The following is a 24,082-nucleotide window of genomic DNA, read 5'->3' as shown; positions in this document are numbered from 1 at the left end:
GTGAATGTGGCTTTTGTTCCACAGGCTGCAGGACTGTAGTTCTTCTTGCTTCTGCTGTCTGCCCTCTGGTGGATGAGGCTATCTAAGAGGCTTGTGCAAGTTTCCTGATGGGAGGGACTGGTGGTGGGTAGAGCTGGCTTTTGCTTTGGTGGGCAGAGCTCAGTAAAACTTTAATCCACTTGTCTGCTGATGGGTGGGGCTAGGTTCCCTCCCTGTTGGTTGTTTGGCCTGAGGCGACCCAACACTGGAGCCTACCCTGGCTCTTTGGTGGGGCTAATGGCGGACTCTGGGAGGGCTCATGCCCGGGGGGAGCTTTCCAGAACTTCTGCTGCTAGTGTCCTTGTCCTCACAGTGAGACACAGCCACCCCCCGCCTCTGCAGGAGACTCTCCAACACTAGCAGGTAGGTCTGGTTCAGTCACCTAAGGGGTCACTGCTCCTTCCCCTGGGTCCCGATGTGCACACTACTTTGTGTGTGCCCTCCAAGAGTGGAGTCTCTGTTTCCCCCAGTCCTGTCGACGTCCTGCAATCAAATCCCACTAGCCTTCAAAGTCTGATTCTCTAGGAATTCCTCCTCCCATTGCCAGACTCCCAGGTTGGGAAGCCTGACGTGGGGCTCAGAACCTTCACTCCAGTGGGTGGACTTCTGTGGTATAAGTGTTCTCCAGTTTGTGAGTCACCCACCCAGCAGTTACGGGATTTGAGTTTACTGTGATTGTGCCCCTCCTACCGTCTCATTGTGGCTTCTCCTTTGTGTGTGGATGTGGGGTATCTTTTTTGGTGAGTTCCAGTGTCTTCCTGTCGATGATTGTTCAGCAGTTAGTTGTTATTCTGGTGTTCGTGCAAGAGGGAGTGAGAGCATGTCCTTCTACTCTGCCATCTTGAACCAATCTTGAGTCATTAACTTTCTTGGTGGGTCAAAAATATTCTTTACAATGTATGTAGAATCATTTCTAGGAAAAATGAGATATCAGGTTCCAGATAACTGATTTACATGTGAATTTCCTAAGACCCAACCAGTTTATAAGCTTAAGCGTAATTGTAGCAGGGAATGCTCTGGCAGTCCAGTGGTTAGGATAGCACGCTTTCACTGCTGAGGGCCCAGGTTCAATCCCTGTTCGGGGAACTAAAATCCCACAGGATGTGCAGTGCAGCCAAAAAAAGTAATTATAGCTAATTTGAACTAAAAATGTAAAAGTCTAGAAGTCATGTGGTATCTTACTATGTCTATTTTTATTTATTTAATTATTTAATTTATTTTTATTTTTTTTGTGGTACGCGGGCCTCTCACTGTTGTGGCCTCTCCCATTGCGGAGCACAGGCTCCGGACGCACAGGCTCAGCGGCCGTGGCTCCTGGGCCCAGCCGCTCCGCGGCATGCGGGATCCTCCCAGACCGGGGCACGAACCCGCGTCCCCTGCATCAGCAGGCGGACTCTCAACCACTGCGCCACCAGGGAAGCCCCACTATGTCTATTTTTAATACCATAGGACTACCCTGAGTGAATTGGCAGGAATATTCTTCATGGCAAAGTAAGATATGATAAATAAATACATGTATAATATGTACACACATACAAACATACATACATAACACAACATTCAGAGAGATTGAGATTTGGCATGTTCACCTTTAGGAGCACCCATGGGAATATAGAGTTCCCTTGATACTGTTTCTGACGTCCTCTCATGGTAAGATTCTATGTGGAATAGTCTTTGTCTTTCGAACTGAGGTAGAAAAAGGGTCACAAGACATAGAGGGAGTCTTCTTACTCCCAGTCTTGACTCTCGGTTACTAGCAGCCATACTCTCGGGAAACTGTCAGATTGCCTGTGTATGAGACTCTCCTGGAGTGGGTGTGGGGAAGGTGAACGCCGTCTGGAGCAAGGAGAATAATAATAAATTGTATCAGCTTCCATGTGAGGCCGACAACCCAAATCCAGCCCCATGTTCACATCAGATGGAGCCCCTGACTCAGGCCTTTTGTTACTTGACCCTATGTCAGGGGCAGGACAGACGAGCATGCTTCCTATGGAGCACAGACGTGGCCAGGAAGTTAGATTGGTCAAGAAAGTTGGGTACCTACAACCTGAAGTTGAATTTGAAATAAATTCCACCCCAAAAGGTTGTTACACATTGGATCAGATTCAGTAGTAAAGAACTGTACTTCAATCTTGAGTCATTGCCTTTTTGACAAGTGTAAGATATTCATTACAAATACATAAAGCCTCATTTCTGGGGAAAATGACCTACCAGGTTTCAGGCAATCAATTTACATGTCCGTTTTTAAAGGGTCATCTAGTTAATAAGTGAAAACATTAATTTAAACTAATTTGAACCAGAAAGTTTAACTGAGAAAATTATAGGGTGTCTCTGTGTCTTTTTAATCCTTTAGCACTGCTTTGAGTGAATTGACAACAGGAAGACCTGATGGACCCACCACTAATACGTGAGATAGAAATAAAGATAGAGAGATGTCAACAAAAAAAAATATATATGTATATAAATGCAGAGAGAGAGTATGCGAGAGTGAGAGCAACAGGAAAGGGGAGAGAGGTTGATTGTATTTGGGAAGTTCATTTTTAGGAGTATTCATGACATAACACAGTGTCTTTGACATTGTTTCTAAATCTTTTTACTGTAGCCTATGTAAGTATGTTTCTTTCTTTCTTTCTTTTGTATCTAGTTGGATAAAACAGGAACAGGTCGTAAGAGGGATGCTTCTTACTCATCTGTTTATCACTCTTAGATGCAGCCGAACCCCCTAGGGAAACTGTCCAAGTGCTTGTGTATGAGGCTCTACTAAAATGGGCCAAGAAAGGAGAGAAACTTACTTTGCAAGGAGAAAGTTGTACTCCTGAAGGGGTTCAGGAGTCAAGAAATGTCTATAAACTTGATTCATGACTTTCTTCCCCCCTCAGGACTAAGATTTTCATTACAAATGTATAAAGCCTCACTTACAGGGGAAAATGAAATACCAGGTTTTAAATAACTGATTAGAATGTTATTTTTAGGACAACTAGGTTATAAATTGTAGAGCAATTGTAGCTAATGTGCATTTTAAAATAAGTCTAGGGAGATGTGAAGTCTTACCATGTGCATTTATAATCCTTTAGCTGTGACAGGAGCCAGGTGGAAAAAGTAACTTGTGTTGAACCCTTCGATGAAAGGTGAGATATAAATATATACAGATAGTGTGAGGGGGAATATTGAGATTTGTGAAATTTATTCTGGGGAACACCTATGGCATTACAGAGTTTCTTCAAAGCTTTATCTAAGGGTTTTGTTTGTTTGTTTGTTTTGCCAGCCTCAATATGTTACTTTCTTTCTTTTTTGGATCTATTTGGGGGAAAAAAAAGAACAGGTCATAAAAGGGAGTGTTCTTACCCCTAGTCTGTTTGTTACCCTTAGTTAGGAGCAGCCACTATCTGATACTTTCCCTTAGGAAAGTATCAGATTGCCCATGCATGGGCCAAGAGAGGACAGAATCATATTAGGAGTTATTAGGAGTTAGGAGAAGGTCTCAGTGGATAGAGAGCAGAGGGGAACCCTCAGCAGAAAAAAAGGGATCTGATAGACCCTGGATGTGTCCCTCATCTTCCAGAGCTCTGCCACCATGTGAGGCTGGTGCCCCAAACCCAAACCCACCATCGCATTGGAGGGAGCCCCTGCCTTGTCTTGACCCTGTCTGAAGGGCAGGAAAGACATCTATGATTCGTGAAGGGTTACTAGGTGGTGTAGGGACTTGAGAAGGCAGAAAATTATAGGGCCAGTGAGATGGGTACCTACAAACTCGAGCTGAATTTGAAGTAAATTTAATCACAAAATGGTGTTACACTTGGGGATTGGGTTCAGGAGTAAAGAAATGTACATAAATTTGATTTATTAAGTTTTCCCACAGGACTAAGATTTTTATTACCAACATATAAAGTTCATTTCTACAGAAAAATTAAATACCAGGTTTTAAATAGCTGATTAGAATGTTTTTAGGGCAACTAAATTATAAATTGCAGAGTAATTATAGCTAAATTGCATTTAAAAATAAATCTATGACACATGGAGTCTTACTATGTACATTTTAATCCTTTAGCCCTGACTCATGTGAATTGAGAGGCAGAGATGAAAGGTGAGATATGAATATAGAGAGAGGGGAAAGGGGAAGATATTGAGATTTGTGAAATCCAATTAGTTACGGAGTCCTTGTCTCAGGCAGTTATTTGAAACCTATTCAAGGAGAAAACAAGATATCCATAATATGTGAAAAGTAGGTGGTGCAGGGACCCAGGTTCCAAATAACTAATTGACATATAACTTTTTTAGAGTTCAACCAGTTTATAAGTTCTAGAGCAAGAGTGTCCAATTTCAGCCAAAAAAAGTGAAGTCATTTCATGCTATGTACATTTTTAATCCTTCACAATGACCCAGATAAATTGACATCAAAGGTCTTTGGCTACTTTGATATATCTTGCCTTTTAATTATGGTGCCTTCCAAGGCTGCTGATATAATTTACTTGCATCAGTGCTATCTATATATTATTAATCTCTATAGAAAGAGTGAGACAGAGAGAGAGAAGCAGACACAGAGACAGAGACATAGGGAGAAACAGAGAGAGAAAGATTTGCAAAATTCGGTCTTGGAAGTATCCATAGGAATACAGAGTTTTCTAGACAATGATTCTAAATTATTTTCTGTAAGATTGGGTCATCCAGTGAGCTAAGTCATGGTTCCTTTAGATTTAAGGAATTCTTTTTCTTCAAATAAGTTTTTCACATCACTGTTCCATGTAGCAAATCTCTAATGATATATTTTTGCATTTGTTGGCGGTTAAAGTATGATGGAACAGCTGTCCAAGATCGAGGATGGTGATGAAGGCACTGACTTTCTCCATTCACATTAGTGAGTCAGTTTGAAGTTCGGAGGGAGGGAGCTGTTGGTGGATTTCTTATCTTTTAGAAGATGGGGCTCATGCTGAGGTGAAAAATAAAGAGCTATGGAAAGATAGCAAAATGTTTGGGAGGGAGGGTATACAGTGATTCTTTTTGAATTTGCATATATGTTCCATACTTGAAAAAATACTTCCACATAGTCACAAGTAAATGTTCTTCGAGTTTGAAAATGTCCTTAGTAGAGAGTAATTTTATTACACAGTTTCTTTCTAAACAGAGGATTGCAGAATGCTACTTGCTCTTCACTTGTGTTCCTTTCTCATTTTTCTTGGATATGTTCTGATTCCTAGTTTTGTTGATTTTGTCTATGAGCAAATGGGACTGAGAGCAAAAGCAAACATGTTTTGCTGATTAAAGACCTCTTAATGTCCATTGGGATTTTATTAATTTTGCCTTGTTTCTGAGTAATCTCACGAGAGTACTTCCTGTTGCACTGATCTGAAGGCATTTTTACCTGTACTCAATGACAAGGACACGATACTTTCTTAACATCACACACGCCTGACTCTCCCTCCCCCAAACTACTATGTATAAAATAAGCATCAAGGATGTATTGTACAGCACAGGGAAATATAGCCATTATTTTGTAATAACTTTAAATAGAATATAATCTATAAAATTATTGAATCACTATGTTGTACAACCGAAACTAATATAATATTGTAAATCGTACTTCAGAAAAAATCTCATGTGTCTGGACTGCAGAATTATTCATGCAATTTTTCTTCTGCTACTCGCTTGGCCAGTTACTTAACCATTCACCAACTTGAATTAATGTTGGGGAGTGAGTATTGCTAAAGAGGCAGTGAATTGGTTACTGTTGTAATCTGTTGGTGTCTAGACAAAAACAACATGAAAAATAAAGGGGCGAGTAATGAATACAAATAGTTCTTCAAATTACCATGAATTTCCATTTTCTGTTTTTTTCATCATGGGCCATCAATGAAGAGTTCACTCTGCTACTTAATTAAATGATATGTCTGCATATTAACTATAGATTTTCTGCAATGAGGCTGCCCAGGGCGGGGGCAAAATTTGAATAGACTGAGCAAGGCAAGCATTTCCTTCTTCTTACAAACAAAAAGTGTTAGTTTAGTTTTGTTTTTTTAATTACAAATGCTTATGGTATAGATTTGGGTGGCATTTGCAATAGTCCCTGTGTGAGAGACACTGGTGTTTCAGACCGGGGGATGGTATTAGATTTGGAGTAAGACCTGCAGTGCTTGGCTTTGGCATCTAATATGCACTGGACACTTGGCAAAATACTAAACTACTTTAAATTTTAGGTCTTTTATCTGTAAACTGGTAATAATGCTATCTACAATATGTATCTACTGGGTGCTAGGTGTAGTATAATAAAAAAACTAAAAATAAATGTGGAGTAATATGTACACACATATTATTCAGTGTGATTTTAAAACTCTGAAGCACCATAAATAAATTTTATACTAAAAACCAAAAATAAAGCAACAAAATTTCACTATTAGGAAGATCAGAAAATACAAACAAGCAATAAATCCTCCCATTAATAGGCATTCCTAATGTTTAATAGATGCCCTTCAAGGTTCTTTAGGCTTATACATTTTTTGTTTATGGATATGGTATCATACATTGTTTTTAAAATAACCTTATTACTTAGTGCATATCATGACTATATTTCCATGCATTTGCATTTACAACATTATATATTTTTTAAGTTCAGGTTTTTTATTGTTGCCTGAAGTTCTGCCTATATTTGACTTGATTTTTAAATATGCAACATTCCTTTTGACAGCTGTATAATATTTCATGGTATAGATGTTTAAACTGTCATTCATTTAAATTGTCAGATATTTCTGGACATTTAAGCTGTGACTTATTACAAAAAATGATGAATAACTTTGAGACCAAACCTGTATATTTTATTTCTTTATAATAAAAATTCTTGGAGGTGGAAATTCTGTGTCAAAAGGAACGTTTGTGAGGCTATTGATTTTGATACTTTCCACACGAAGATGCAGTGTACATTTCTTCCCCTTTCACGCTAGCCGTCGCTCATCTTTTCAATGTTAGTAAATGTTTGTTCTGATGCACATTTGACATTGTTTTTGTTTATACTTTTTTTCATAGAACTTGTATTTCATTGTTTGCAAACTACCTTTGCCCATTTAAAATTGGGGTGTTTATCACTGCCATTGGATAGAAAAGTTAAATATATCCTTTTTATATCATAGATAGGGCAAGTATTTTTTTTCCCAGGTTGCCTAGCTTTTCACTATATAGAAGTTTATAATCCTCATACAGTTGAGTACATCTGTCCTTTTCTTTATGATTGATGCCTTTAGTGTCAAAGTCTTTCTCTAGCTAAGATTTAATATATTCACCAAAATTCATCTATGTTTTGAATTTATTTTCTACATTGAAATAAAACATCTGCCCAGGATTTATTTTGTATTAAGGTATAAAATGTAGGAGTCTACTTTTCTCCCAGGTGACTACTTAGTTTTCCCAGCATCAAAGTTGCAGCCCCCTCCATTGTCCTTACTCTAATTTAATGATCCTTATTGCATTTATCACCTTATAACTTACCACCTTATTTACTTATTTATTATATTTATGGTCTGCACGAGACAGAATTTAAACATCATGACGGAAGAAAATTTTGTCCATTTTTTTAACTGCTGTATCTCCAGTGCCTCAAACAGTGCCATGGCACATAATAGGCACTCAGTGAGTTTGGTTGAATGAATGAACCCATTATTGAAAACATGTATATCTTGTTCAAAGATGTTTAAATCCATTTCTATTATGTTATGAAACTTTACACACTGGGTCTTTCCAGAATCTATGTTGTTTAATCATTTTTTTAGCCTTCTGATTTCAGCATGCTTTTCACACATTATGATATAATTTATAGTGAACTAAACATTTTTTAAAAACATAAGTTCCATCCTTTTCCTCTTCCCCTTTTGTTTTCGTAGTCTCAAATTACCTGTTTTTGTTTAGTGAGTTTGTTACCAAACTATAGACAGCTATAGTTATTTTCCTGCTTTCTTTTTTTCTCTCCCTCTAACCTTTATACTATAATAAAGTATTTAAAAAACTATCTTGGTAAAGAGTGGCAATTTTCTGGTTCTATTTATCACCTTGCTCAAAGTTTTGTGTGTTTCTTTCATTTTGCTTCTGATAGAAGAGTTCCTTTCAACATCTCTTGTAAGGCAGGTCTAGTGTTGATGAACTCCAGCTTTTGTTTGTCTGGGAAAGCATTTACTTCTCCTTCATATCTGAGTGATAACTGTTATATAGAGTATTCTTGGGTGACAGTTTTTATCTTTCAGTATTTTGAGAATGTCATTCCACTCCCTCTTGGCCTGTAGGGTTTCTGCTGAGAAATATGCTGATAGCCTAATAGTGGGGGTTCCCTGGTAGGTTACCATCCTTTTTGCCCTGGCTGATTTTAAAATTCTTTGTTATTCACTTTTAACAATTTTAATATTATGTGTCTTGGAGAAGGTCTTTTTGCATTGAGGTAATTAGGTGTTCTCTTAGCTCAATGGACTTATAACTCCAGTTCCTTCCCCAAGTTTGGGATGTTCTCAGCTATAGTTTCTTTAAATAAACTCTCTGCTCCCTTTTCCCTCTCTTCTTCTGGGATATGCACTATCCTAATGTTGTTCTTCCTGAAAGAGTCACATAACTCTCTCAGGATTTCTTCCTTTTAAAAATCTTAATTCTCTTTCCTCTTCTACTTATATCATTGCTAGATTGCTATATTCCAGCTTGCTAATTCTCTCTTCCATATTGTCTGCTCTGTTTCCAGTGCTTCTAATGTCGTTCTTCGTCTCATTTATTGAGTTCTTCAGCTCCAGAGTTTCTTTTTGGTTCCTTTTTATTTACTTATTTATTTTAATTATTTTTTATTGATGTATAGTTGATTTACAATGTTGTGTTTCTGCTGTACAGCAAAGTGAATCAGTTATACCTATACGTATATATCCACTCTATTGAGTAGAGTTCCCTGTACTACACAGTAGGTTCTTATTAGTTATCTATTTTATATATAGTAGTGTGTATATGTCAATCCCAATCTCCCAATTGTTTCTTTTTAGAGTTTCAGTCTCTTTGGTAAAATATTCTTTCTGTTCATTCATTTTTATTCCTGAGCTCATTAAACTACCTTTCTGAGTTTTCTTATATCTCATTGAGTTCATGGGCTGTGCCACTGCAGGTGGGGGAGTGGCAGTGAGGTTGTGGTCACCTCGGTGGCTAGAGGGACAGGATCCCAGGCCCCACTGTTGGTCAGTTACATGTAGCCATGGGTGCTGGTGTGGTCTGGAGCCTGGAGTCATGTGTGCTGCTTCCCCTGCTGCTACTGTGTTCTCTGAAGCTGTGGGCACAGCTGCTGTGGTCAGAGGGCCAGGATTGCAGGCACTGATTCCACTGTTCCCTCATTCCATCTCTTCTAAGTGTTGCAATTCACCCGCCTTTAGATGTACAGATGTGTGGAGTCCTCTGGCAAACTGTTGTGTTGGACAGTGGCACCTTTGTTGAGTTGTGGGTTTTATTGGTTGTAGATTGAAGGAGAGAGACAAAGGTAGTTTTTCACTCTGTCATGTTTCTGACATCACTGTGAATGTACCATATTTTCTTATCCATTCACCCATTGATGGGCATTTGGATTATTTCCAGTTTTGGTCTGTTATGAGTAATGTGGCTATGAACATTTATGTACAAGTTTTTTGTGTGGACACAACTTTCATTTATCTTTGGTTAGTGCCAAGGAATAGGATTGCTGATACTTGTGGTAAAGTGTATGTTTAATTGTATAAGAAATAGTTTCCAAAACGGCAGTACCATTTCACATCTCTTCTTATCTTTAGGTTTTCATTTTCTTTCGTCAAGTTTTGTAATTTTCAGCATACAGATCCTGCACATATTTTGTTACTTTATAAAAAAGTATTTCATGGGTGTTGGTGCTAATATAAATGGATCAGTTGCTTAAATTTCTACTTTTCAATCATTCATTGCTAGTATCTAGAAATATAGTTGAATTTTGTATATTGACCTTTTATACAATAACTATTAAACTCACTTATTAGTTCTGTTAGCTTTTTTGTAGATTCCTTGGGATTTTCTAGGTAGGCAAGCATCTCATCTACAAATAGAGTTTTATTTCTTCCTTTTCAATCTATAGGCCTTTTATTTCCATTTCTTGCTTTATTACATTGACTCCAATATAATTTTGAGTGGAAGAAGTGTGAACTGACATCCTAGATTCCTAATCTTTGGAAGAAAACATTCAGTCTCACCATTAAGATTGATATCAGCCATAGGTTTTTTGTTTGTGTTGGGGGGGCATAAATGCCCCTTGTCAGGTTAAGGAAGTTTCCTTTTTTCCTAGTTCACTGAAAGTTTTTATCATAAATGGATGTTAAATTTTGTTTAAAAAATTTTTTACCTCTATTGAGATTATCATGTTTTATTTTCCTTAGTTTATTGACATGGCGAATTACATTATTTTTAGAATGTTGAACCATCCTTGAATTCCTGGAACAAACACCAAGTGGTCATGAATTTAAAATATATATATACTGCTGGATTCAATTTATTAATGTTTTGTTAAGGATTTTTGTATCTATTTATGAGGGATATTGGTAATTTTCTTGTCAGGTAATGTCTTTACTGGTTTTGGTATCAGGGTAATGCTAATCTCCTAAAATGAGTTTGGAAGCAGTCCCTATTCTTCTGTTTTATGGAAGAGTTTGTTTAGATTTGTATCTTCCTTAAAGAATTAAGTAGAATTCTCCAGTGAAGTCACTTGGGCCTGGACTTTTTTGTTGTTGGAAAGTTTTAAACTACAAGTTCAGTTTCTCCACAAGATATATTACCTTTTAAACTATTCAGGTTATCTATTTTTTCTTGAGCACATTTTAGTAGTTTGTGTCTTTCAAACAATGTCCATTTAATCTAAGTTGTCATATGTGGCACCTTTAAAATTTCTGTAGTGATAAAATGCAATTAAATATCTTGTATAGTACTCTCCCACTTCACTGGTTTTATTAAATCATGGTCAGAAAATGTAGTCTGAATAATTTTTATATTTTAGAGTACCATTAAAGTTTTTTTTATCTTCTTGTAGGATACATTTCTTTTAAAATTTCATAGAAATGCTTTAAATATGTTTTCTCTGCACAATAGAAACTATATATAGTTTTAAAACTATTATAGTTAAAAATATATATATATATATATATTTTAAAATGGATAGTGTTTGACCAGGGACACTCAGATCTTATCCTTGCTACCAACACCCCACTCCAAAGGGAAGTATATCCCTGAGGACCAAGCCGGGCAAAGGACACTCCTAGGTACTTTGGAGGTTCCTCTCTTAAGTCCCAGTAAAGAATCCTAATGAGCTAACTTAGGTTGGACTCAGATCTAAAGCCTAACTCTGCTCTCTTCAACCTGAGTTTAATCTAGGAATATAGCCTTGTCTGTTGTGGATAGTTTGGTGGGGGGGGACCCAGAGCCCTGGAGTGAGAGTAGGAAAACCAAAGAGTCATCCCAGTGCCTTTAATGCTTTGAGTATGACCACATGCCTCCCTCCACCATCTGTGCAGAGAAATAAGTGTCCAGTGGGAAAGATAGGACCTGCCCCAAATGCACATCCCACCCCTGTTCAACATGGTCTTAATAGTATCTTATAGAGTCTACCTTCTATCAGTATAAAATAAGTCCTGGTCATAGTTAATATTTTTGCTTTGAATTCAACTTTGATATTAATATTACAACTTTTAATGTTTTGAGATTTAACATTTGCATCTGATATCTTTGTCCATCTCTTTATTTTCAAACTATCATTTTAATTTAGTTTTTGTCATACAGTATATAGTGCATTTAGTTTTTAAACTTATCTAAAAGTATTTGTCAGTATTTGATATGAGAGTAATGTGTTTGTATTTATTATCATTTCAGGTATGTTTGCTTTTATTTGCTATCATTTTACTTTGTTTTCTGTATTAAACACTTCCTTGATTTTTTTCTTTAAATTTTTTTAACATTATGCTATTAGTTGATTTGTTTTTATTCAAGTTTTAATAATATGAAAGTTATAAACCTATTTTTAGAAAACATAATTGTACCTTTGTTTCTCCATCAATATCCACTTTAAAACTGGACTTGTACCTGGGAAGATAGAAAAGCAACATGCTTTTACTTCTGTCTTCTGAGAAACCTAAATTAATGTGGAAAAACCCTGCAAATTTAAATCCATACTATTATCGAGAATTTTGTTATTTATCTTTGCTTTTAGAATCATTTGTTTATATTTCCACGTGCTACATTGATTATTTGGACTTAGTTCTATGATTTTATTTCTTGACACCTTTTCTCTATAAGGCATCTTCCTTATGCTTGCCTTCTTCATTTTTATTCCTTGCTCAGTTGGCTCAAGCACTTCTCTGAGTAATCATTTTTAGGAAAGTTACATGGTTGCACTGGGTGTTGGAGAGTGTATGTCTGTTGCTCCCAAATATGAATAGTACTTTTCCTAAATGTATAATTACTGAGTTACAGTCCTTTCCCAGCAAACTCCACACACATTGTTTGAAGCTGCATTTATATAGCACACTCGTTTTAAAAAAAAATCTCAATTCTATATTTACTTGGGGTAGTTTTGGGAGGCACTGAAAATGATAGTAGAGCCTAAAGCCACCCCAAGCCATCCTTTTGTGCCCCAATGATTCTGTCGGGCATGGTTCTGTAAATTCACTTTGTCGAGTAAGTTCTGATTTGTTGTAACATTTCTTTGCTACCCAGAGATCTGATAGTCTATCTGGGATCAGAAAGGGCTTGTATTAAGAGAATGGCAACCTCAGGGGAGGTTCACCTCTTTTGGCCAATCAGTTCCCCATCCACATCAACCTTTGCTCGCTAAGCCTGGGCAGAGGTAGTAGTGGGTGCAGATGGAGAAGGGAGAAATTAGAGGGGGTAGGGAGATCTTATAGCTCAGCTTAGCCCAACAGTATCCATCTGTGGCCTGTTCCATTTGGCAGTGCCCCAGTTCTATTTGGCATATATCCTCCCTCTTCTCCAGTCTTGGGCACAGTCTGTGAGCATTGCTTTGGGATTAAATCCCACCTGGGGTGGAATTTGGGTCACATGTTGGAGGCTTCAGCAGGGCAAGAAATTGATCCTTAATGACTACCTTGTCTCCAGCCATAGGGTAAAATGAGGCACAACTGCTGGCGCTATAAAACCGTCTCCTCCTACTACTAACGGAAGGAGCCCAGCCTCCAGTGTGTTTCCCCTTTGAAATGTATCTTACTAACATCCCTCACCCCCAAAGTGCACTTCCCACCCCAGCTGTGAGTCTCATTAATGTTTAACTGTCTTACTCATGGGGTGACTTGTTTCAAGAAATGAATATTACAGGGCAAGAGCTTCCCTGAAGTCCCTTATTCTATTGCTGTAGAACAGGTCTGGCCATAGTTTGATGACTTGCCCAGGATCCCACAGCTCACTCATGGGAGAGCTGGAACACACATCTCTTCTACCATTCCCTTCTGTCTCCATGCTCTGTTGCTTTAGTTGATGACCCCAAGCTTAATCTTACCATTATGTTGGGATTAGAGCTTTACAGTTAAGGGAAAGTTTAGTGTTTTTTTTCACATATATTCTACATAGGAAAGAAAAAAAAACAATCAGGTGAAATTTTTACAGTTATTAGTAAAAAGCATTTTGTTAGGCAACTTCTGGAGACTTTAAAAATTATATTTATAAAGGCCTTTGTTGGTTAAATTCATACTATATGTTAGGAAAAATCTGATACACTTGAAAGCTCTGAAATTTTATTTTTACTTCTTATTGCAGCAGCAAGATTAAGAGAATTGTGTACTTGATTGTATCATCCTTCACTTTCAGGTACGTGAGACTCTAGAAAAGGAGGTAATTAAGTTCGTATTACATTTAATATCAATATTTTTTAATGGCAAAGGATCTGGGAGGGAAAAAAAAGCATTTCCACTGTCAGTATGTTGCTAAATAACCTTTGTGCCCCATTTAATGCAATCTAATTTATCTTGGAATTTTAATTGAAGCTGAACATTAAGAATTGCAAAGAAATGGCATGTACGGAGTCTAATAGCAAAATATTAACATGTTTTTTTCTACCTGTAAAAGTAATGAAACATGCATTTCAAAATTCTATAGTTATAAGGAAAGTGTTTTAGTAAATACCTTATTCACCTAGAATTACTCCTTAATTCTGGAAACATTTTACGAAACATTTTACTTAGATCTTTCTTCTCTACATGACAGTAAGATTTCATACTATGTTACAGGTTCACACAATGTACTTGCTTCCTTTTAAATTGATAATATTTTAATTTGCATTGCAATTGTGAAAAAGTGCTTTAAGATTAATTTATCTTCATAGATTATACAAATAGTATAATCAACTTATAGAGAATGTGTTTAGCATATGTAGGAAAAAGGCTTAGGAGTTACTTTAGAGTTCAATTATGTATGTATTCATTGAATTGAATTCCTTCTCACGTGCCCAGAACTGTGCCACAACCATCCATTGATATGTAATCTTATATTTGTTGATAATCTCACTGATAAGAAGCCTTACTGGTCAAAGTAGTCTTTTAAGGGCTTATGTTAGTCATGATTTCACTTGGTTTTTATTACTAAATTCTTTAAAAATATCAAGATTAATGAGGTTTAGTTTATTGTGGGAAATTGGTAGAAGACCCTTCTAAAATTCTTAAATTTTAAGAAGAGTTTACAAGTGGAAACATGTAATTTTAATGTAGTTTGCCTATTTTGTCTTGGAATGTTGTTCTGATGTGTCGTAATATAAAAGGGCATGATATCATGAAGTGGTTCATGGGAAATTTATTTCTCTAACAACTGCTTCTATTGGGTGAAAGCAGAGTAATTTATGTTGAGATTCTAAGAGCAGTTCTCCCTACCACTGAACAGTTTAACCCCAAATAATGACATTTTGATATCAGATCATTGGGCTGAAGTTAGTCTACCTATAGGTGTGAAAACCACTTTATCCTTACTTGGTTTATTTATTTGTTTGTTGTAGAATATTTGGAATTCTGCTGATCTTTGTGGATGTGTCGCTCATCATTACAGACATAGTTGTCTCTGATAGCACGATGTATATTCCTTTGGAATATCGTTCAGTTTCTTTAGCTATTGCTTTATTTTTTTTCATGGATGTTTTTCTTCGAGTATTTATAGAAGGGTAAGTTTGATTAATTTTTTAAAAGCACATAGAGCTATTTTGTACTGCTATGAGAAGCATCCCAAGTGATTACCAGGTCAACCCAACTAAATATGCCCCTCTTTATCAAAATAATTCTCCTTGAAGGCATACTCCACAAGAGAAACAACAATCCAAATCCCAATTTCTATCAGACTGAGCTTTAATATTACTATTGCAACTGGCACTCTAGTCTCCAAACCATGTATTGTAGATGGTTCCTTCAACAGGTAAAGCTTAAAGGGTTTGCAAAATGGGGCCAGGCAGCTAATATGTCTACATGCACATTATTAAGAGGAATATGTATGTGAAGTATAAATATTGATATTTTTATTGAGTTCAGTGTAAATAAAAGCTGACAGTATATTAAATACTAGATAATAGATCATGAGCAAACCCTACCTCAGTTAAAATGAAAATTTGTGGTACTTCCCTGGTGGTCCAGTGGTTAGGACTCCATGCCTCCACTGCAGGGGGCATGGGTTCGATCCCTGGTCGGGGAACTAAGATCCTGAAAGCTGCACGGCCAAAAAAATTTTTTTTTAATGAGAAATTTAAAAATAAATGAACAAAAACTTGTGTTAAGCTCTATGGGAGAGCGAGTCAGGGACTAAACTCCCCAGCCTGACTTCATCCAGAGCATTTCGGAACATGCTTGTCTCCTTTCTGGCTGAATCTCTGTCCTCGTGCCTCTGAGCTGAGGACAGTTGCCCTCTCCCAGGTTACTCAGAGCCTAAAAGGGGCTATCCCAGGATTAGAAGATTTCCCTGGAGCCCCGGTGCCCATGGATGAAGGAGCTAGTGTTGAGGAGGAGGTGCCAGGGCTGAAAGTTCAGCTTTGCACAGAGGAGACCACACCAGCTCACTGGGATTCCACTGTGGGTGCAAAGCCAGGTGATGAGTTTGCCGGCCAAAGTAGTGGACCCGTCTTCCTCTCACAAGCTCCTTTCATGCACTTCTCACAGCCCGTTTCTCTAGGGCTGTGACATGTTCAGCTTCCATTGTCCGATAGCATCGCTCACCAACCCATCTCTCTCTCCCACCTGTGTGAAGGCAATGCTTGCCTCTTGTTCAATGGTTTGGTTATGTCTGTTACTATACTTATGGTTATACTTGCCATATTTTTTTTTTTTTTTTTTTTTTTTGTGGTATGCGGGCCTCCCTCTGCCGTGGCCTCTCCCGTTGCAGAGCACAGGCTCCGGACGCGCAGGCCCAGCGGCCACGGCTCACGGGCCCGGCCGCTCCGCGGCACGTGGGATCCTCCCAGACCGGGGCGCGAACCCGGTTCCCCTGCATCGGCAGGCGGACTCTCAACCACTGCGCCACCAGGGAAGCCCCTATACTTGCCATATTGATGTTTTTGTCCTATATAAGTATAAAATGAGTATGAATATTTTTTCCTTAATCTAGTCTAGTAAAATGCACTTTAAATCATTCATCAAAGCTGAATTCCTTTTTTAAAAAAATATTTATTTTGGCTGCGCTGGTTCTTAGTTGCAGCCTGCGGACTCTTAGCTGCGGCATGCACGTGGGATCTAGTTCCCTGACCAGGGATCTAACCAGGGCTCCCTGCATCGGGAGTGCAGAGTCTTACCCACTGGACCACCAGGGAAATCCCAAACCAGATGTCTTAAGGGGGATGAGTCAAATAATTTGTGCTTTTAAAATATCCCTACCTCTTCTTTGGGGAAGCATAAACTTATATATTTTTTGTTTTTTATTACAGGGTACAACTGTATTTTTCTGATATATTTAACTCCTTAGATGCTGCCATTATTGTGGTGACTCTACTGGTCAATATTGCTTATATTTTCTATGACTTTAAGGTTCTTAAAGATTTCCCCAAGTAAGAAACATATGCTTCCCTTCTCTTAAAGTTTTTCTTTCTTAAAAAATATTTTCTGTGGCTTTCATTTTGTGTAATCTTTTTAACTCTGAATGTGCTAATTCTGTGCTAAATAAGCTGCTTGAAAATGAAACATTGCGATAAATTTCCACATATCTGGAAACTAAAGGATGGTGGTGTCTAGGGACCAGTGAAGGGTGTCCACGCTGAGTACCTTTAGTTGAATGAAGAAGATGACGCCCCCGAAGAAGAAACTGGGGACTTGCCTCTTGTCCTGACTTCTCTGCATTTTGAAATTCCCACTTGTGCTTCAACCACAAATTTCTTACACGTGAAATTCCTGGGTTTTTCCTAAAACCAAGGGAGTACTGGTTTGAGTTGATGAAAAATTTGAGCGACTCCAATGGTGATTCTCTAAAAAGGAACAAATGGAAAAGAAAACGAGGTGACATGGGTAGAAACACAGAGGTAGAATTTTTGCAGTATAATGAACACGATGAAAGCTGAGGCAAAGTTAGAACTTTTCGGGATCAAACAAAAATGTGTATGAGAGACCGATGGCTTTTTTCTTTCTCCTCCTCTTTCTACTGCGGCAGTGAGAAAAAGAAGAGCAAAAGTGTTCTAGGATGTAGCTCTTGGGTGGCTCACTAGGCTTATTCCTTAGTCAGGTAGCTTGCCACTTCCTGCACTCCAGCTTCTCAGGACTTTCACTCAGGTCCCAACAAAACTTGATGTGATAAGCTTTTGGAGTTTTTGAAAATAACCAAAACCAGTATGGTCTTCCGACAGGCAACCTCGGCATCACCGAAGGGCTTGTCAGAAATACAAGAAGAAAAACACCTCAGGGCCCACTCTAGACCTACTGAATCAGTATGCACACTCAAGCTAGAGAAGCACTAGCCCAAACCATCAGTTCTTTGCCATCGTGTTTCTTCCTGATGGTAGGAGACACACTTGGGAAGTAACTCATCTGCTACCTGCCTGATGTGTGTTCGCAGCTCTAGTGAACCCCTGTTACTCATGGGAGTAACAGAGGGGAATAAGAATTCTGTTTTGATGGAAAAAAGACAGAAAAATGCTTGTTTTAAACCACAGAAGTTAAATCCACAAATTCTGAGAGTCTACCGTATGACTTTTTCTTTAAACCAGAGTTTCTCAACACCAGCACTACTGATATTTTGGACCAGATACATTTTTAGTAAGGGAGCTGTCCTGTGCATCGGTACTGAGCAGCATTCCTGGCCTCTAACCACTAGATGCAAGTAGCAGCCCCTCACAGGCAGTTGTGACAACCAAAAATATCTCTGGACGTTGCCAAATATGCCCAGAGTGGGTGGGGTGGGTGCGAGGCTTGGGCCAGGGGGGGCGTGTGCAAAATTGCCCCTGGTTAAGAGCCACTGCTCTAAACTTAGTCCATACTGACAAAATCCTCTGTTTCTAAAGCAAAAATGAACCTTTTATTGTTAGGTTGACAACTATTTTACGACCTCTACGACTTATCATTCTGATAAGAGTTTTTCATCTGGCTCATCAAAAAAGACATCTTGAAATGCTGACCAGGAGGATGGTAAGTGGGCAAAATATGTTTATGATTCAGAAAAAATGTTTGGGCTTCAGGAAATACTGGCAAGGGTTGTAGATATCTATATATTGTTCTTTTTTTATGTTGATTTATGTTTTACAAATGAATGATTGTTTTAAACCCTCAGGTTTCAGGAAACAAACGGCGATACAAGAAGGATGGATTTGACTTAGACCTCACTTACATTACTGGTTTGTGAAGTTTATCTCTTGATTTGCCTATATTAACATCACATTTTTCTTGTGTGTGAGTAAGTAATTATATGCTAATTTTGTTCTTTCCCTGTCTGAGGCATGTTCTTTCAAAGCATTTTTTATCCATGAAGACATATGCCACTATGATAGTGTGACATATTTGGAGTTTAACCCTGAAAATGGAAAAATCTTAATTTTCATCTCAATTCAGGGCTGCTTGCTTATAGTATAGGAAGTTGAATGGATTTTCAGCCGACTCCATTTGTTTGGTTTAGAATTTATTGAGTTCTAGTAGTTGTCCTTGGTCCCAGGGATTTCAGAGAGAGACCTGTTCTCTTCCTAGAACGCTAGAGGTGAAGTCATTGCTTTGTAGGTCTCGGGTTTCTGAGTCAGGGGAACACTGGAAAGCATCCTAGGAGTTCCCAACATTGCTGGAGCCCAGATCTCTCATTTTCCTTTGGTGTTTAAATAAGAAATAAATTCCCACCATAGGGGGCCCTCCAGACTAAAGTCAACACAAATCTGTTGCATAAGGCTGGAACCAGTTGAGTCTTGGGAACACTGACCATTACTGAATGTAATGGTCAAAATAGTGGATACTTTAATATCCAGTACTGGATATTAAAGTTGATTATCCTGAGGGTTAGTTAGCTTTTTTCCTGTCATTCTCAATCCTGAAAGCTCTTTTCTATGAAAACAGTCTGACTATATGTAAGTCGAGTTCTCATATATTGTTTCACATCTATAACATTTGTTAATAGTGACTGTTTTGACTTCCAGAGCGTATTATTGCCATGTCATTCCCATCTTCTGGAAAGCAGTCTTTCTATAGGAATCCTATTAAGGTAAGAGTTCTTATCTAACAAATGCTCACATTTCTCAGTAAACATAGACTGTGGAATTGTAAGATAATGTTGGCCCAGAGATGACAGTGTTGTCCTAAAAATTTACTCTTTCAGGTAAAAAATTATCATGGATTGCTATCAATTAGCTTTCGCTCTGTGATGAATCACCCGCAAACTTAAATGACTTAAAACAGCAAACATTTACTTTGCTCGTGATAATGTGGTTTGTGAATTTGAGTTGGGCTTAACTGATCAGGGACACGCTTAACTAATTTCAGCAGAGCTAACTCATGCATCTGTGGGCAGCAACTGGGCATCTGAGGGTTGGCTAGTCTAAAATGGCATTGTTGGATGGCTCCAAGTGATGTCTCATTCTGTAACAGGCTAGCTCAGGCTTGTTCACATAAGGCAGTGGCAAGGACCTCACTAACATCAAGCAAAAGAATGCAGAGGCCCTGGCTCTCAACTAGTATAATGTGGCTTCTACCTTATTCTATTGGACAAGCAAACTAGAAACCCAGTTCAGATTCAAGCAGACAACAGATGCCATCTCTGGAAGGCAGGAATTGTGGTGAATTGTGGCTGTTTTTCATGGTCTGTCATAGGGAAGAAGATGGAGAATTCTTTAACTAAAATGTGTATTAGATTGAGATCCTAAATTACAGTGGATACATGCTGCTTTAGGTTCCGTAGATTAAATAAAGTTCAAACATCAAGTGATACTTACTATGAAATGCCAGTTAAAAGTCATTGTTTTAAGAAGTTTGCGTATGTGTGCGGGTGTGTATACATTAGTGCAATTTACAGTATTTGTTCTATCTCAATAAAACTGTAATTATGTATGTATATATATAAATATGTGTATATATAATTATACTTTGAGGCATAAAAATTACTGTAAATTGTGCTAATCTCATGTATATCTTGATAAAATTATATATAGGTATATATACAGCCAACACCCCTATCAAAATATAGAACATTTCTTGCTCTTTTTCAGTCAGTACCCCAACACACTGGAGGTAATTACTATTCTCACTTGTGTCACAACAGATTAGTTCTACTTTTTCTTGAATTTCACATAAATGGAATCATAGACTACATCTTCTGTGACCAGCTTTTTATGCTTAAAATGAATTCTGTGGGATTTATCCAATATTGTTGGGTGTACAGTAGTTCTTTCTAAATAGTATAAAATAATATTTATTGCTTCTAGAATACTGATTGAAAGCTCAAGCATTCAGTTTACTTACAGAAATTATACAATTATACATTGCTTCACAAAGGCAGCAAACACATTACACTCTAAAAAGTCTACTTTACAGAAAATTAAAAATTCTAAATATCAAAAGGTACATCTGGGGCTTCCCTGGTGGTGCAGTGGTTGAGAGTCCGCAAAAAAAAAAAAAAAAAAAAAAAAAAAGTACATCTGAAGAAACAAGTATAAGTTTGGCAGCCAGTAATTTTGGCAGGAAGTTGTACAGCTTGCATGCCTTTAATCTGTGAATATGACCTTCAGTCATTTAGCTCAAGTTCATCATTAATTTATTAATTTTTCCAGTATAATTGTGTTTCATACCATTGACATTTGCGTACTCTAAATATGTTAGAAAGAAATGTGTAGTATTCACAAATGTTCAGAAAAGCAAGCAAAAGTTCTGTGAATCTGCCCAGTTCTTCTGAGATGGTCTCATATCAGCTTCATAAGCATATTCAATCCTACAAAATAGTAAGCTAATGTTTGAACACAATTTCCAAGATAAAGCACATTTTCTCACAAATAGTGAAGTCTTTTTCTCAAGCACCACAAAAGTATACAAAAGAATTTTAGTTTGAACAGATCTCTCAGAATGTGTTTAACCTGATACTTCAACAGACTTAGAAGTTTCCATGGTTTCACAAGGACCAGATTTTTAATTACTTAGAGGAGAAAGAAACGGCCTTGAAAGATGTGGACTCAATCATTACCAATAGAAAAAGTATCCAATGCATATCTTATAGAAACAGAAAAATAGAACGTTTCCCCTCTCAGAATAATGTGTATATAATTATATGTAATATATATTATATATACTATACTATATAGCATATATTAGATAATGTATAGTTGTACATGTAATTATATATATAATACATTTCTCTCTTAAAATAGTGTATATTTAAATAAAATGTATATTACAGTATATATTAAATATATATTAATATATAATGTATAATATATAAAATTAGTATATAGTAAATGTAATATCATGTTATTTATGTTATATATAACTGCATATAAATTTTATATAGTATAACTATAATTCTATTTATAAATACATATTACATATATATTTTATCTCTTATAGAAACAGAAAAATATAACATTTCCCCCTTAGAATAATACATGTATACTTATATATGATATATATATAATATATAATTATAATATATAATTACATGTATAAATTATATATTATATGTATATGTCTTATATAACATATAAATATATTATTCCATTTATAAATATATAATATAAACTCATCTCTTATAGAAACAGAAAAATATAACATTTCCCCCTTTATAATAATATATTATATTTATATATATGTTTTATATAATGTATAAATTATATAACTATATTACATATCATATAATTATATAACAGTATATAAGTATGCATATATTATGACTATTAACATCATAAATATATAATACTATAAGTATATAGATATGTGACGTATATACATTTATAATTTATATATTATATAATTATATAATTTATATTTTGTATGAATGAGATGTAAATTACAATTTATATATCATTTATACAGTATATAATTCTGTTATATATATTCATATATTATATATATGTTATATTACTTTATTTTATATTATATGATATGTATTACATATGTTATATCATATAACATATATAACATATTATAAAATATGTTACACATAAATATACATACATTATTCTAAGGCAGCAAATGTTTAATTTTTGTTTCTGTAAAAGATGAACATATATGTAATTTATATTTATAAATAATATAACTACAATGAAACCCTTTAATTCATATGGTAAATGTTGAAACTATGACCAAAATATGAAAACTGCCAGAACTGTTAGAAAAAGACTAGAAGCCTTTTCACATATGTATAATCTAAGCATGATACTCTCAAAAAAAAAAAAAAAAAAAAAAAGAATTGTAATTATTACCTTCCAGTTTGAAAACTTCTAAATTAAAAAAAAAATCGGGCTTCCCTGGTGGCGCAGTGGTTGAGAGTCCGCCTGCTGATGCAGGGGACACGGGTTTGTGCCCCGGTCTGGGAAGATCCCACGTGCCGCGGAGCGGCTGGGCCCGTGAGCCATGGCCACTGAGCCTGCGCGTCCGGAGCCTGTGCTCCGCAACGGGAGAGGCCACAACAGCGAGAGGCCTGCATACCGAAAAAAAAAAAAAAAATCTATACGCAAGCCACTGATTTAACCGGATCCTCCCCCGCCCCCCCCAAAAAAGTGTTTAGTAAGCAGGACCCAGAAGAGCTGATATTCACAGTTCCTACAAGAACAACTTTTTCAGGGTTTATCCCATGAAGTACTTTATTTTACAACCTTCTTCTCATGCAAAACTAAATATCCATTTGATTACACAGAAATTTCATACAGTGTAAAACTAGAACTGAGTGTGAAATACTGCATGTAAGTATTTCTGAATAGTCTTGTTCCATCAGTTCATCAGTGACTTCTGTGGCTTTATAGTCATTTTCTGTGGAAGATTCTGAGAGAATCTCTCCAGTTCTCCTGGAATTGGAGCCTCCTAATTCTTCTGTTTCATGGCAGTCAGAATCCTACTTGCAGGGCCTCTGCTTTCACTGTCTTCAGAATGTAAATCTGTCTCATCCTGAGACAGATGAGATTCCTCTATTTGATTATTTTCCACAGAATTCTCTTCATTTATAGTTAAGGCATCATCAGCGTCTTTCTCTTGAATTTTTTTTTTCTGGAATCATTTCTGTTGTTAAAGACACTCTTCCTCTTCATCCACCTCTCTTTGTCTTTATTCTTAGATGAAGCTGGTTCTTCTGTTTCTTCTGTCATAACTGAAGAAATGTGACTAGAAGTTGTTTATCTCTGACTTCACCTTCTTTGTCAAACTTGAGTTTTTTAACCTCATGTCCCTCAGCTCCCAGACCATATTCATTTGGATGTTTATTTTCTATATGGCTCCCTGAGGAGCTCCTGATCCAGATGTCATAGTCACTGTGAATTTTGTCCTCATCATGCTGTAAGTTTGTAAAGACTCTGCTCACTGTGCTGTGAGGCAAACCCACCTTTCCTACCTTTCCTTCCTTTCCTTCCTTTCCTTCCTTTCCTTCCTTTCCTTCCTTCCTTCCTTCCTTCCTTCCTTCCTTCCTTCCTTCCTTCCTTCCT

The 24,082-nt window shown here is 36.9% G+C and overlaps 1 protein-coding gene and 1 long non-coding RNA gene across 2 annotated transcripts in view; one reads left to right on the top strand and one right to left on the bottom strand.

The window, feature by feature from the left end:
• Nucleotides 1-24,082, top strand: part of LOC102974106 (phosphatidylinositol 3,4,5-trisphosphate 3-phosphatase TPTE2-like) — a 123,104-nt gene that overhangs the window by 57,204 nt on the left and 41,818 nt on the right. The window contains exons 8-12 of the mRNA XM_055089673.1: nt 13,795-13,845; nt 15,023-15,184; nt 18,515-18,614; nt 18,757-18,820; nt 19,604-19,668. Coding sequence (XP_054945648.1) covers nt 13,795-13,845; nt 15,023-15,184; nt 18,515-18,614; nt 18,757-18,820; nt 19,604-19,668 — 442 coding nt within the window. The remainder of the gene's footprint in view (nt 1-13,794; nt 13,846-15,022; nt 15,185-18,514; nt 18,615-18,756; nt 18,821-19,603; nt 19,669-24,082) is intronic.
• Nucleotides 1,860-17,316, bottom strand: LOC114487422 (uncharacterized). Its single transcript, XR_003682499.1, has 3 exons — nt 17,262-17,316; nt 12,066-12,108; nt 1,860-1,875 (listed from the first exon to the last, which is right to left on the bottom strand). It is a non-coding gene; the product is annotated as an uncharacterized lncRNA (long non-coding RNA).

This window comes from Physeter macrocephalus, chromosome 13 (genome assembly GCF_002837175.3).
Source record: "Physeter macrocephalus isolate SW-GA chromosome 13, ASM283717v5, whole genome shotgun sequence".
NCBI classification, from domain to species: Eukaryota; Metazoa; Chordata; class Mammalia; order Artiodactyla; family Physeteridae; genus Physeter; species Physeter macrocephalus.
The sequence above is the reverse complement of the archived record's forward strand: the minus strand, read 5'-3'. Positions and strand labels throughout refer to the sequence as shown.